This window comes from Tetrao urogallus (assembly GCF_951394365.1).
Source record: "Tetrao urogallus genome assembly, chromosome: 17".
NCBI lineage: Eukaryota > Metazoa > Chordata > Aves > Galliformes > Phasianidae > Tetrao > Tetrao urogallus.
The window spans coordinates 12,280,185-12,295,810 of record NC_136830.1 but is presented as its reverse complement, the minus strand read 5'-3'; the positions used below and the strand labels follow the sequence as shown (position 1 = coordinate 12,295,810).

General features: G+C 51.3%; 1 protein-coding gene across 1 annotated transcript in view; it reads right to left on the bottom strand.

Moving 5' to 3' along the window:
• Window positions 1-14,934, bottom strand: part of TBX5 (T-box transcription factor 5) — a gene marked incomplete at its 3' end in the record, with an annotated part of 35,534 nt that extends 20,600 nt beyond the window's left edge. The window contains exons 1-6 of the mRNA XM_079544030.1: window positions 14,904-14,934; window positions 12,366-12,541; window positions 11,054-11,148; window positions 8,387-8,506; window positions 7,669-7,816; window positions 5,640-5,792 (exon numbers count right to left, since the gene is read on the bottom strand). Coding sequence (XP_079400156.1) covers window positions 5,640-5,792; window positions 7,669-7,816; window positions 8,387-8,506; window positions 11,054-11,148; window positions 12,366-12,541; window positions 14,904-14,922 — 711 coding nt within the window. The 5' untranslated portion in view covers window positions 14,923-14,934. The remainder of the gene's footprint in view (window positions 1-5,639; window positions 5,793-7,668; window positions 7,817-8,386; window positions 8,507-11,053; window positions 11,149-12,365; window positions 12,542-14,903) is intronic.
• Window positions 14,935-15,626: the final 692 nt, after the last annotated feature.

The following is a 15,626-nucleotide window of genomic DNA, read 5'->3' as shown; positions in this document are numbered from 1 at the left end:
CACTCACATTAAGTCAGGACCTAATTCACCACATAAACAGGCGCTGCTTTTTTTTGTCACGCATTTCCGATTTCAAAGCAGAGGCTGAACAAACAACCCATTTGGACCAACCTGCCATTTGAGCTGTTGTCTAGCAGTAAACCAGTGATATATTTCATAATTAAAAGCCCCAAACTGTTAGAAAGCAGCTGTGTACGTTGCAAAGTAACTGCCTATCAGTTTCCACCGCTGAGGTGGTGGCACTTCAGTAGTGAATAATAGGCATTATTCAACTTGTGGAAGGTTCCATTTAATCTGCATTCTGAAATGCACTAAATGTACGGGTTGTCCTCACTTGCCGAACCCAATGGCAATATTTGCTTGCATAAGAGAAGTCCTTCATGGAGTGAGGATTTACAGTATTGGCACCAGCACACAACCGTACAAAGGCGCGGATTCATCCCAACCTAACCGAAGGCTCTTTAACCAAGGAGCCTGCACAGAGGACCTCAGCTCCCAGTGTTCCTGCTGGAATCAAGGGAGGAGATGGGGAGTGCTAGAGGGCAGGCGGGCTCTGGGGTGGGCAGCATTGCCCAAATTCACTCTGTTCACTGAAGAAGGAGAGGCCAACATGGGAGCCCTTTAGTTAAGCATCTCAGCTAACTGCTCTTTTTGACAAATCAAACCTTCAGTCCCCACAGAATGTTGGCAAAATATCATGCAAGACCTCCATCTTGCAAAAACTTTGCTTTACTAGTAGAGAAACCTCCTAACTCTCTTTGGGAATGCTTAGAAACAATGGGATGAATGTACGTATTGCTAGCAGAAAGCCCCAAGTAGATCACCTGGAAATGAGAACACCTTAAAACAAAGGATCTGCTGCGTTGGAGGGGTCTAAGAGCTCTGGGTACAGAAGGCTCCAAGTTAGGTCTGAGCTCGGTAGTGGGCAGTCTTTAGATGGGTTTCCAACTGGTTTCTCTGGATAACACTTAGGGGCATCAGCCCTAGCATTGAGTCTAAGACAGTTTAAGGAAAAAAAAAAAAAAGTGCAACAAATTAGAAAATAGAGAGCAAGCTGGTGAGCATTTGCTTTAGAAAACAGCCTCTGGAAGGTATTTTGTTTGGCTGCTTTTTGTCTGACTTCAAAACTATTCAGAAGTGGAAAAGCAAACAAATGGGTGGAAATTGCCTTCTTCTGGATCGGTTTTGCCACAGCAAAACTCTGTTTAATTGACTGCAATTCGTTGGGGGTGGGGACAAAAAAGCTGTCAGAAAGTCAAATGACAGTGACATCATTTTAAAATAAATAAATAAATGAATGCCACGTCCCACAAGGTCACTAAGATGGAACACTTGGGGCTAAATCACACAGCACGGATTCAACAAAAACATGGGGTTTTGTTTCTTGATTTGTTACTAGAAGAAATTGATGGCAAAGTTATGTTCTAGCCTCTGATTGCTGGTGCTGTTGCAGACCCCTGAGTGTCAAGCGCTTTCCCAGTGCAGCCTTCCCAATCTGCACTTCTCTGTGCCTGTCTGACCTATGGGTTCATCTTCACTTTAACGGGAAGAGACAGTTCCCAATGAAATCTCAGCGCCGCTCCTCCGCGCCTTTCTCTGGGCTAACTGACCACAAAGCATGTCTGCTGAGACATTTCCAACGGCATCTCTCACTCCAGCAAGATAAAATTGAGCTTTGCATCTAGTTAGGTGGAAGAAATGCACCATCTTTGCATTTTTTGTTCTTGCCCAGCCTTGTATTTACACGGGTTTATGTCTCTAGATTCACGAGCAGCAAGGGTCAAATTACCACTCTGTATTGATAAGGTTTCTCTCCATTATTTCTAACCATTAAACTTTGTTAGGGCTGAGGTGTCCCACACCAGCAGTTCGTTCTGGTCTCCTTTCTGTTTATGTTCTTTTCCTATCAATCAAACCAGTCCCATATTTTTTGAGCACCATAGCCAAAGGGAAGCACACCGCTCTGACCCTCTGGAGGCTATTGCAAAGCCATCCCAAAGCCGGACACTTTGGAAAATCCCCACAGGTGCTGGGAGTAACCAGGAGGCTGGGCTCCAGGCTTGAAAGCACAGAGCCTTTTTCTTCTGTGCTGTCACGTACCCCAGGTGGGAACCAACTCAGCATGGAGGAGAAAGCCAAACCAGAGTGGTGTGAAGGAAAGGACTGGATGAAGACAAGGTGGCTGCTGAGGCTGTGTGCATCTGGCTGGGGCAGGCAGAGCAGCTGGATGGGGAACGGGGACTCAGAGCCCAAGGGAAAGGCTGGCAGGGGGGAGAGAATGCTGAACCCAGAGGGCAGTGAAGGAAATAGGAGGGACTGTGAGCCAGTGACTGGTCAGAGCTACTGGTATGAGACAGAGGGGCCCATTGAGGAGGCTGCTGGCTGAACTGGGAGGCAAGGACAGAAGACAGAAGAAGAGACAGACCCTGCACAGTGCTTGGGTGGGGAGGAGGTGGGTCAGGAGGTGGGAGAGGGTGAGAGTGGGGAGAGCTGTAGTGCCCAGGGTCCCCTCAGAGAGGGAAGGCACAACCCTAAGGGCCCCAGGCTGAGCAGGGACAGACTGGGGGACAGGAGTGGGCCCAGCCCCTACACTGAGGCACTCCATGGAATGCCAGCTGGACCACCACCTATCCATAGCCTCCGGCATCCTGAAGAGATGGATATAGTTCCCTGCAATCCAACCAGGAGAGCCGATCTCTGAAATAAAGCATCCTGAGCCCCAGCAGCTGCCCTCCTCAAAAGAACAGAGAGCCTTCCCTGGTTGTCCACATCACTGTGGTGCCTGCAGCATCCCAGTTAGTGCTGATGTTACCCAAAAGGAATTTGGGCTCCTGAGAATGATGAATAACTTGGGGGAAAAAAATCAGCATAAAACCGGATATCCTGAGGGAGGGAAAACTAATATAAAGCCCAAGTCCAGCTAACAGGGAAAGTAGGTTGTAAAAATTAATGAGAATAATTGTTGTGAATTCTTGCTTTTGAAAGAACCCTCGAGAGGGCAGAACCTTAATTATTTCTGTCTATTAGGGTTCATTTCCTGGTCCTAAGTAGAGACCTAGTACTTAATAACAAGTAACACAATGATTTAAGCTACAGCAAAATGGTACTTAACTGTAGGGGAAGTTAATATTTGGGAATCAACCTGATTGCAAGCACCCATTGTGTAAATGGCAAGGAAATGAAATGCGCATGTGACCTATTTTAACACCTCAATATTTCTGGGGTCTTTTTTCAGGGCTGCAGTGACGGGGGAGGTGGCCGAGCCAGCTGCTGACAAGTCCACTGAAAAATTAACAAAAACGTTCCTCGTAGCTGAGCCCTCCTTTTGGGGAGCAGGCTGGGGAGAGGGAGAGCCCAGTGGGCTTAAATATCTTTGCAGGCTGCCTAAAATATCAGGGGAAATAAGCACAAGGCCTGTATTGGGATTGCAGCTGTGCTCTTGAAATGAACGGACTGATCCGCAATCAGACAGGTATTTCTGTGGGCTGTGTAAGCATCGAGTCACATGCAGTTATGGATGAGTCGTGCAGGGAATACTACATGCTGCAACATCATGCAAGCACAACATAGTTTTCGAAAGCACACACGTGTGTAAGCTAGTGTGTGCACCTGTGCATGAAACTGTGCATGTAAAAGGAATCACTGCGTAATAATGGTGTGTAATTGCACGGACAGGAGGATCTGCGTGAAGGGTGCTCTACGGCTGATGGATGGAAGTGAGAGAGGTGGCAGTAAGTGGGTAAGAATAGGTAGTGTGCAGAGACACACGAGGATGGACAACCAGACCAAAGCTCCTTGCTGAGCTCCACAGACACAGCCTGCGATCACTTATGGCAATAGGAAGCACAACCCAAAAACACTCTTGGCCCCAAAAACATCCCACTGTGACAGCAGAACTGGGGCTTGTGCCCACAGAGCAGCCCTACACGCAACGGACGTCACCATTCCACACTGCCAGCACCAGCTGCACCCTGGTGCTGCGCCTCCTCGACACAGGGGCAAGCTGCAGATTTTATTCCCTTCCCTGGAGGGAGATGCCATTTAGGGTAGATCACTCCCTGGTTTATTTTTACGGCCCTATCTTTCTCAATTGGGGCTTTATCTTGGGGCTACAGCCATTCTTTTTCTTGTTCCCCCAATGACTCAAGGCAAGCAAGGAGAGGAATGCGTGTGCTGGGGGGGGAGGGATGTGAGAGCATGTAAAATGTGTAGGGGGTGTGTAAAATATGTAGTGGTGTCTGTGTGCATGTGCATGTGTCTGCAGGGATGCGAGCGCGTGTGCGTCTGTAGAGATTCATGCGCTCGTCAGTGCGTGTGTTTTGACAGAGACGGATACGCAGATGTCATTCCTTATCAACCAGATGTTGTTGATTTACAATCAAATATCCCCGCTCCTCCTAATATGGCAGTTTTCCCAAACTACTGTACTTACATGTTTTTGCTTTGCTTTGTTTTATTTGCGTGGTAATTCCCCCCCCCCCTACATAACAGTCCTATTTTTCTTCAAAGGAAAGCAATTAAATTCAGGCCTGTTTTCTCACAGGGAAATGCATTTAAAGCAAGCAGTATGTCCTGTTTTATTAACTCCCTGTTCTATTAATATTATATTCTTTCTCCGAATCCATCAAGCAGAAGTTAAACTCGATTTTATAGCATCCACAACGGAGTTATAATTTAAGGCATAATTTGGCGAGGGCTCAACTTGGATCCAGTCTGCTTGTCCTGGCTGTGCCAGCAGCTCCTATTTTAAAGGGCAGGGAAGTATTTTCTTTTCTCCCTAGTTACGGTGAAACACTCTTTCTTCTCCAGCCCGCTTCTGCTTTCTGCAGCTCCCTGTCCAACCAACGGATGGAGGAAACACAACCGTTTCACGCACATTTAGGAGCTTCCCTGTTACATCTCCAGGAAAGCATCCAGAATTCAACTAAGGTCTTATCTGACCTTTCTCCATCTGAAAAAATAACAGAATGCTTTCACTCAGTTGAGCATAAGAGGGACATTCTACCTGCCCACAAATCCAAGCAAAGACCCTGCTTTCAATGCCATTAGGGGAGCCCTTTTGGGGGCACCCCAAAGAAGCCTAAATTGACACATTTTCACACATTTTGCTTTGTTCTGCTCAGGCAGGAGCTGACTCCAGCCTCAGAGCCTCCCTTCCTGCCAGGGTCTCACTGCCCTCGGTTGGTGGGGACGGAGCCGTCCCCAAACAAAGGGACAGAGCACAGCCAGCTGGGGTTATCAGAGCCCCGGCCACAGAGGGGAGCGCCCAGCTCCCTTCTCCAGCACCAGATTACAGCCTTTGACCGATGTGGGGAAAGAAGATAAAACCAACTTCCTCGGTTGGTCGCCTCCACTCTGAGCAAGCCATCCTGTTTGAGCTCATTCCCCCTTGGCGCGCCTTGAGCCCCTTCTTTGGATGCTTTGTGCGTACTGCCAGGAATAACAGAGGGGATGGGGACAGGACAGATCTAGACGGATGGGGAGGGGTGTGGGGAACAGAAGGGAGCCAGGACTGTGGCAAGTGGGGAGGTGAGAGAGATGATGGTGGGGTGGGAAGGACCTGAAAAGAAACTGTGTCAGGAGGGAGTGAGGAAGAGGAGACACAGTTTGCCGGTGCGAAGGCCCGGCCGAGCTCTCACCTTGTGGTTTTGGTAAGATGTAACAGCGATGAAGGCGGTCTCTGGGAAGACATGGGTGCAGAAGGCTGTGTTCTTGGAGCCGAAGCCGTTGTTCTCATCTGCCTTCACGATGTGGAGCCGGGGCTGGTACTTGTGCATGGAGTTCAGGATGATCTGGGCATGGGGAGAAAGAGAGGACAGACCATGGGAATGGAGGGGGCACAACTCCGCGCATTCCCAACCCGTGCAACCTTCTCATGGAGAGAGGAGGCAGAGAGGGAACTGCAGTCCCTTCCCCAAAAGATTCTCCCGCATCAGAGCTCCTCAGAAAGGATGGAGGAGGAAACACCTCTCCAGAGAAGCATTCTGCCACAGCCAAGGAGCCCATTAGGGCCCCTAACACATTTCCCAAAGCTGGAGGGGGCTCTCTTTCTCTTGCAGCACCCCCAGCAAGGGTACCTCAATCTTCCCAGCAATCCAACAAAGCAAGGGATGAGAAGCAGAGGAATTCGTGTGTCCACCCCCCCCACCATGCCACCCGCAGAGGATGGGGCAGGAGGGTGGTGGGGAGGGAAGCGCTGCGCTCAAGATAAAAAGCGGCCCCTGCTCCGTACCGGGTTAATCTCCGGGGACAGTGGCGGGGATGGGGACGGTGGGGGAGGGGGGGACCCGCGCCGATAATGACCGGACCCTGGCGACAGCGAGACGCAGCGCGCCCCAACGCCAGACCCCGACCGCCTCGCCGCCTCCCCCTTCCCGGGGGTTTAGGCAAATTGCTTTGACATCCGGGAAAGCCGTAGACATCAACGGTGAACGATCTAATGGTTTTTAATTTCATTACCGCGACTCTAATTGAGAGGCTCCCGGTGCAGCTCCGCCTCTGAAGTCCCTATTGACCCAGCAGCCCGACTCTGCTTGCAGGGACTTCTCCCCAGAGCCGCCTGCTCGCAGCGGGAGATGCCTGGCCTCGGGACCCGGCCGGATCCCTCCCCCAAAATCTCCCCCCTCCAAAACAAAATTATATTAAATAATAATAATAATAAGCGAAAGCAGCAGCGCTTGCAAAGCGTCTTAATTCGGGTCCCAAAGGAAAAAAATAAATAGTAAATAAATAAACCAACCAACCCTGAATTGGAGAGGGAAAGCGCGGCTCGGACAGCGATGCTCAGCGCTCAGGTGCGCTGCGGGCTCGGCTGGTTTCCTCCCACTCCCCGCCCCCACCAGACAGGGTTTAGGAACACGAGGTTTTCAGTGTTAAAAAGTGAAAACAGAAGGAAGAAGAAGGAAAAAAAGAAAAAAAAAAAGCTTGGGGAAAAAAATGAAACCGAAGTGTTGAAATGAGACTGGAGAAAAATGGGCTCTTGGAAAAGGATGGTGGGATCTGGATTCATATACTCGCTTAAGTAATTATATATATTTTTATAGATATATATATTTATAATTCATAGACGCATATATACATTTGCTCAGAAAAAAAACATGTCTTTGGAGACCTCCGAAGGTGGGCTGCTTCTGGCTGCAGAATTCACACAAGCTTTCACGGCCCCTTGGGTCCAACAATGGTTGGTGGTACGATTTGGCTTTTACTTTTTTTCTTTTCAACCACGTGGTTGTAGGTCCTATTTCCTCCAATAATTATGCCTGATTGATTTTTACCTGTTAGCCAAATTCATGGAAGCTACGGGCAGATTTTAAGGTTTTCAGACCCCCTTCGGGTTAAAACCAGGTAGCTGAGGTATCACTGAAGCCAGGCACTGCGGTCTGTAATCAATTCCCACGCAGTGTTGTGAAATAGATCTTTAAAGCATGGGCTACGTATCCTTTTTTTGGGGGGGGGAGGGGGGGGTAGGGGGGCGGAGGAGGTCATCACTGGGGCTCATCCCGTCTTACCAGGGGGGCACCCCAATCAGATAATGGATTTAGACTACAGGTTCGGTGGCTCTGGGCAATGCGATGCCACTCGTAGGGACCCGATTGCGCGTGGGATCCCACGGTCGCTCTGTGAAGCACAAATCCGCGTCTCCCGGCCCTATCCCAGCACGGTACTCACATGTCCGAAGGGATCGAGGTGGTTGTTGGTGAGCTTCAGCTTCTGGAAGGAAACCAACTGCCTCATCCAATGGGCTCCGGTAGCGGGGGAGTCGGGGTGCACGTAGAGGCGGCCGGGCATGGCCGGCTCTGCCTTCCCGGTCACGGACCTGCGTGGGACAGAGGCGCTGAGCTCCCACCCGTGGGGTCCCCCCTCCTGCCCCCAGCACCGTGGTGCCCGGCGGTCTTCGAAAAAAAAAAAAAAAAAAAAAAAAAAAAAAAAAAGACGTTTACGGACACACACAGTGCGCGGAGAATTAATGGAGATCTTTGGCACTTTTCCCGTCGAGGTGGCCGTTTCCCCATTTAACCCCATCCTTCCTCCTTCCTAATTGCGGACACCCAAACAAGGAGCAAAGAAAACACCGCGTATCCATCCTTCAGCATCTCCCCCGCCCGGAGACGCTGCTGCCCGAAGGGTAATTAAACTATTGGCACCAGGATGGCCAACGATCTCATCGTTAAGCAGGATTACAGGCACTGTTCTCTAATTGCAACAGATTTGGCTCTCTCTTTTGTTTGTTTTCTTTTTCTTTTTGTGTTGTTCTCCAGAGGTGCGTCCCGAGACCCTCCGGTACAGCCCAGCATCCAGCAGCAGCATCTCCCACCCTATGCCGCCCCGGGATCGGGCAGCCCGACACGAATCAGCGCTCCCTTCACTCCCCCCCCTTAGTGCGTACCATTTATTATCTGCAAATTTGTATCTGTGGTCATCCGCTGGTACAATATCCATCAACAGTATGTACTTCGTTTTTGGATTGAGGCCAGTGACCTTCACTTTGTAACTGGGAAACATACGCCTATAAAAGAAAGAAGTGCGTAAATACAAAAGCGAAGAAGGGAAAGTTTCCCAAGGTGGATCTGTGCGTTGTGTGCGGTTTATCAGAAGTGGAGGGGCCCTGCAGCCAGGCGGGGGCACATCCTGTACGGGGGGAGACTGGAGGGGGACCTGGGGGGACAAGGGACTTGTAGAGGCGCAATCGTAGTTACGATCCCAGCGGGTTGGTTTCTTCACCTACCCCTCAATTCGCCTATTTGTTATCATTTCTTTCACCAATGCTTCAATTTAAAAAATAATAATAATAAAATAAAATAAAAAATTAAACAAATCTGGCCGCGAGATCCCTTGGAAGCAACTGACTTTCCTGTTTGCTTAAACTGCTGGAAGAGCAGAGGAAATATGCCAAAAAAAAAAAAAAAAAGTAAAAAAATATATATTTCTGCAAAAGTACGCGTTTTAAATGTGCACATTTCTCCAAAGCTCCCGTGTGTATCAACCTCTCCGCTCCCAGAAGCTGAAGGAACACACGCGCTCAGGTGTAGCACCGAGGACGTGCATACAGAGACATCAGCAAACACACCTGACAAATACTTGGAAGCACGCGGATACACACTGAGGACAGCGGCTTTTCGAAATAGTTTCCATTACTGCAAGGCAGGGACTTAAAACACTGATGTTATTTTAGTTTGAGCTTTCCAAATATTTAAAAATAAAGCAGATGAAAACGTAGCCCTTGACTTAAAACACGCATAAACAAAAAGCCCCACACCTCTAAAAATACTGCGCACTTCTCCGGGGCTCGGGTTCTTATCTGTGCGATAGGGCATCTGGGCCGGTGTGTAAATTCACGTGGTAAGAGATGAAGGGGGGAAGCCGGTGATTGATGGGGGTTACGGGGGTAGACCGAGGGAGAAGAAACCAAATTCCACCCGAACACGGATCTGCGCGTCCACCTCAAACACCTGATGGGCAACGGCGCGACCCCGGGCTTCTGCAGCAATGAGCATAAGGAATTCTATGAAGAACAACTATTCTGTGCCTGCCCCGGTGCTGCGTGCGCTCTCCCCTAAACACCCCGCTCTATAAATGTCGGTTTTATAGCTCTCCAGACGACGTTTCTATGCGTTACACTATTTGTTTGAAATCTCCGCAAGGTGGTTTTTGTCCGTCTTCCTCCTTGCGCTGCTTTCTGAGAGGGGGAAAAAAAAAAAAAAGAAAAAATCTGCTTTTCTTCGCGAAGTTTCCGTGTCCCCGAGCGGAGGCAGCGCGCAGCCCGCGTCCCCGCAGGGTCTGGGGGCGGAAGGGCAGCGCTGCCAGCAGCTCCGCAGCCGCGCATTTCCCGCACAGGTCGCCCTTTCCAGCAGCAGAGCAAGGCGAGCACTGAGACAGACCCACTCGCAGCGCTGTCTGCAGCCGGCTCTATTTTTTTTTTTTCCTCCCTCTCCAGGCAAATTTTGGAAGACCACAACAAATACCAGATGACAGAGCAAAATGAAAGTCTGACTTGGCGTTGCTTACTGTGCCCTCGCCTCCTAACGCTGCCATTCTCTCTTTGCGGGAGGGGTTTCCCTTTTCAGACCGAGCCTCGGGCAGCGCCAGGTACGGCAGTTCGTTTCAAACCGTAGCGAAAAGAGCCCCGAGCTCGCAGGTGATCGTTGCGCTGGATCTCCCTTGAGCAACCCTCAAAGACGCTACTATTAAGGATAAAGCTGAATAACCTCAAACGCACTGCAGTACATCCGCGTACACACACAAATATCTGTGGATCGGGTTTGCTGAGCCGGCCATGGAATCCATTACGCACAGTCCCAATAAAGTTGGATTTGCGAGGCTGTATATTTTTCTACACACCCACGCAGGCGAGAGCACACATATAGAAATGTGTATCTGGACGCGGTTAGACACGCATGCTATTTATTTGCGGGCACATCTATTTATGCATCTAAACCGTTACGCTATCGGTATATAAACAGTAGCTTAAGACCACATATACTTTTAAATGGGATGGTGTGGGTGTTCCGCGTATATTGGCCTCAATGAGCGCGTAAGAAATTAGAAGGGTCTGGAAGAAAAAAAAAAAAAAAAAAAAAAAAAAAAAAAAAAAAAAAGGAAGGCGTTCCAAAATCGCGGAAGGACAGAGCTGCTCCTTTAGTTAAAAATAATGGTAATATTAACGAGATCGCCCAGCGAACGGCTCTAAACAAGGTCAGCTTTTGGCCAAGTGGCTGCAATTCGGCTCTTGACTGGAAAGCTTCCAAAGGCCTTGAAATTGGGATTAACGATCCAACTGTTCTGGTTAAGAAAGGAGCCAGAAGAAACAATTTCTTCTCAATCCATCCTCGCAGGGGTGTCACGGAGACCCGGGGCAGCAGCGGGGCTGAGGCCGGGCACCTCCATTCCGCCGTGGGCACGCACTCCCCACGCACACGAGCACGCGTGGAGAAGCTCAGGGTGTGTATTTGTGCAAAATTCTCCCCGCAAACACCGACGGAGGAGGAGGATTCGGCCCCACGGACACAACGGGCGTGCGGCCGCCTCCCCCCGTTGCACTGGGGCTGCTTCTTACCTTCCAGCCTTTGTTATGATCATCTCCGTCCCCACCTCGTGAAATTTCAGCCACAGCTCCCGCTCGTGCAAAAACACTTTGATCCCCTCCATGCCCTGCAAAGGAGAAAGGCAGAGCCATGAGCACCGAGCCCCGAGGAGAAAAAACCAGGGAGGGAAGCAGCCGGGCGGTGGGGCCGGAGCTCGGGGAACGCTTCCCGGGCAGCGCCGGATCCTGCGGGCCCCGGTGCTGCGGGAGCGGGACGGCCGGGGCCGGCTGGGAGAAATCCCCCCTGCTGCGGTCGGGAGCCGGCCGGAGGAGATTCACATCCTTCTGATGAGTGATTTACACCCGCTTTTTCAGGCTGGGGCCCAATGGCTGCGATCCTCGCACCCCTCGGTCCTCGCCTTGTTAGCCCAGTCCGGAGGCATCGCTCTGAGCGGGGCAGGAGGGAGACCCACAGCCTGGCAAAACCCCCAAACCGAGGACACGTACACCCCTAACGATAACAGAACCGAAAACCGGCCGTGGGATCTCCTTCCAGGGATTTACCTGCGGCCGCCTAAGGATCCCGGCGAAGCCCTACACCCCGGCACCGAGCTCCGGGGCCAGCTCTGAGCGCTGCCGCAGCCCGGCTCCTTGGCCCGGCCCTGCCCTCCTCTGCAGCGTGGGGAGAGCAGTTTGCTGCGGCCTGCCGGTGAGCCCACGTGTGTAACCGCGACTCGGGGGCGTCCGTCGGGTGAGGGTTGGTGGGGATGTGCGAGGGGACCCCGGCTGTGCCCAACCCCCAAGTGGCTGCGGGCTGCCCACGCGTGACACCCACAGCGTGCCCTGGAGCCCAATGGCGGGCAGTGTAGTGTGTAGCCGGGGTACACAGGCACAGTGTGTTCACGTGTACATTTTCATATGTATATATGCTCATACCTGTCTTAAACCAATCCACACAGGCACATAGCAAATACACAGCTGACTAAGCTTGCATCTGCATGTGCATTTGTACGCCCAAGCACTGGCTGTGTGTGCCTGTCCTTGCACAAACGGGTCCCCCCCTGTGACATTCACTGCGATTTTTCCCTGCATGCCCCCCGAGCACTCAAACACACCGCAAAGAACAGCAAAGCAGGAAAGAGCCCACCGCCCTGACCATCAGGTGAGAGCTTTCTTTCCCGTGAGGCCTAAAGTGACTCATTCCTGCCCAGCTCGGGAGTAGAACTACAGCTGGGATCGGGGGGAAAACGCAGAAAATTGGCAAAAAAAAAAAAAAAAAAAAAAAAAAAAAAAAAAAAGGAGAGAGAGGGACGAAAGAGAAGGGGAGCTGCGGCCGGATCCTTACCTGCTGGGTGAAGGCTGCCTGCGGAGAGGTGGGGGCCTTGCTGGTGGTCCCCAGCTGGGGGTCCTGCTTGGCCTCAGCCTGCAGCTCCTTGGCCTCCGAGTCAGCCGGCGTGCTCGGGAGCCCGAAGCCTTCCTCGGTGTCCGCCATGTTACGAGCTTCCTTCGCCGAATCCCCCACTGCAGGCACACATCGAGGAGAGAGCAGAGATAAGAGGCACATAAGTCAAGGCTGACGCTCAATCAAATATATATACATTAACGATACACATGCGCTGAGCCCGGCGCTGGGCAGGGCGGGAGGGCGAAGCAGCGCTGCTCGCAACTCACTTCCAGCAGCCCGGGGAGAGGACGAGGCCCTTTAACTTTTGGAGAGGGAGAAATAAAGACTTTTATTTATTATCGCAGCCCGCAAGGGATGATAGGATTTGGGGTGGGGGATGGGGAGAGGGGAGGCGGTATTATTAAATGCATCTTTTGGACAAGGTAAACAGCCGCCTTCCCGCAGTCCGCCCGGCAGCGCGCACGGGGCACCTTGCCGCGGGACCGAACCGCTCAGCACACGCGTGGCCGCGAGGTGGGGGTGTCCCGGGGGGGGGCTGGGCCTCCCCATCCCCCGGGCCGATATCGGGCTCTCTGGGCCGGGGAGGCTGGAAGATCCCCCCGTCCTCCCCGAGAGGTAGGAGCCGCTTTCCAGCAAGCGAATGCCACCGCCACGTGACGGCGTTTATATAACCCCAATTCCAAAGAAAATTCAACTTCGTGCACCCCTGTGAAGCGCGACCTTTCCGCCAAAGTAAAATAAAACGAGTCTTTTATCCATCCTCCAAAACCCCAAACTCAAAACGCTGTCCCGAATAGTTGCAAATCAAGTCGGATTGGACGGACGAGACGATTAAAAAACATCTAAAAAGTGCGAATCAGTCCGATATGGTGCAAAGTAACGTGCGCATGGACTGCACATGCAGTGAGCTGAGCCCTAACGGGAGGAAAACTGCACCGGCAGAGTCTGAGAAATCCGCCGCTTACATCTGATGCGAGCAACAAGAGGAGTTTTAAAGGCGGTGTTTTGGTGGAGCTTTGAGGGCTCTATCAGGACTGGTAAAAGTTCCAAACAGGAAAAAAAAAAAAAAAAAAAAAGAGAGAGAGAGATAAAAGCAGTTCAATTATCTGTAAGTATTTTTTTTTTCGTTTGTTTTGAGGAGTTCGGAGTTTTAATAGCTTTTAAAAAACCTCTCTCGCGTGTTTCAAAGAAGAGGATTCGGTTTTGAAAGGCCAGCCATATGGAGACAATATTGGTCTTAAGTACACGAGAACGGTTTGAAATGAGCCCTCCTTCTCCCTGCAACAATATTTAAAAGCCTTTAAAAGAAAACATAAAAAAGGCAATTCTCCTTTAAATGCAGAGGAGAATTGGGAGTGGAAAGGAGGGGGAGAAAATGCTCTTCCCTGCTAGTGGTGGGTAACGTATACATACACGTATATATAATTTAAGAGGACAAAAAGCAAAGGGACTGCGGGTCCACACCTCCGGAGCTAAAGATCATTGACAGAAAGGCCCCCGTCCCCGGGTCCCCACCCCCCCTCCCCTCTCCTGCGCTCCCTTCCCACACTGCGGGGCAGGAGAACCGCGCCCGGTGGGACTGCGCGGAAAATGCGCGGCTGGGAACCCGCGGACATCGAGTGCAGCCCCGCAGCTGCCGAGCCATAGACCGTAAGGGGTTTCTCTTCCCCTCCTCCTCTTTTTTCGAGCTGTTTGGGTTTTTATTATAATTATTATTTCCTTTTCTTCTCCCCTCTCCTTTTTGCTACAGCCTCGGAAACCCTCGCTATCAATTTCGAATCGATCTTCCTCCAGCGAGGATCTATTCCTCCCCTTGAGCCGGCAAAGTTAGGAGGCGGGTGGGGGAGAAAAGGCACGTTTATTAAAACAAAGAGGGACCCAGATATGGCAGCGCAGGGGACGAGCCCCTCTCCCCGTGTCGGCGGGTCAGGGAATAATTAAGCAGATTAAAAATAATAATAGACCGAGGGGTGACGGTGAAAAGAAAAAAAAAAAAAAAAAAAAAAAAGAACCCAACTACTAAGCTAAGAGCAATCGGCGAGCTACGGCTGCTGATTTTTTTTTTTTTCCCCTTTAAAGAGCTTCTGAGAAGAAATGGAGCTTGACAGAACCAGGCCGCGATGGCTGTATGAAAAACGCATCCCGCTTCGCTAAAGTAGCACTGAGCTGGTTCGCAATATATATATCTACATAAAGAAAAAAAAAAAAAAAGGAAACCCAGCCCACCCTCTCCTTTTGTTCCAGGCTGCTCTCGCTGCGCCCCGCGCCCCCCGACCCCCCCGGCCCCGCACACCGCCGTGGAGCCCTGCGGAGCGGCCCCCCCGCATCCCGCGTCTCCCGAGGCCTCGCCGCTCCTCGGCACAGACAGTTTGTGTCTAACAATGACCCCGGACAGCCACTTTCGCTCTCTCTCGGTCGCACACGCGCACACGCACTACAGACACCGACGGACATACATGGCAATGGAAGAGCTGTTACCTTGCTTGTTGAATTCCATGCAATCAATGCATCTCCATATGTATATATATGTGTATATTTTCCCCCTTGGCAATGGAAATTACAATGGGATCAGGCTTCTCGTGTGCATATTTCCTTTTATTTATTTATTTGCGGATCAGCATGTGAAAACCCAGCCTGGAAGAAAAAGCTCTATCCAACGCAAGCCGCCTGCCTGCCTCGCTCTCTCTCTCTCTCTCTCTCTCTCTCTCCTGCTCTCTCCAAACACTTCCAGGTTGTCAGACGCACCAGAAAGGATCCTGAGACCAAGATAAAGCCCCCACCCCCACCCTTTTCTCAGCCTGATCTGGAAGATGCACTTTTCCCCACCCTAATCTTTCTACTCCCCCCTCAAAATAAAAAAAAAGCAATCATTAAAAAAAAAAAAAAAGAAAAAGAAAAAAATGGGAGGGGAGAGGGCTAAAGAGAGGAAAAAGCCAACAGCACCCCCTTCGAAAAGAAAATGGGGAAAAAAAGTTCCGGGCGGGCTGGCGGCGACCGCTCAGGGCAGGTTCTCAGCGCGGTGCTACCGCGGGGCTGCGCAGAGTCGAGCGCGGGGTGCGGAGCGGAGCGTGGAGGGGACGTGGGCCCGTCCAGCTCCGCTCGCCAAGTGCCGGGACCCGCTGCCCAACCAGCTGGGATCCTGCTCCGGAGAGACTCCCTCACCCAACCCTCCCGCCCGCCCCCTCCCCCCCAAACCTCCTT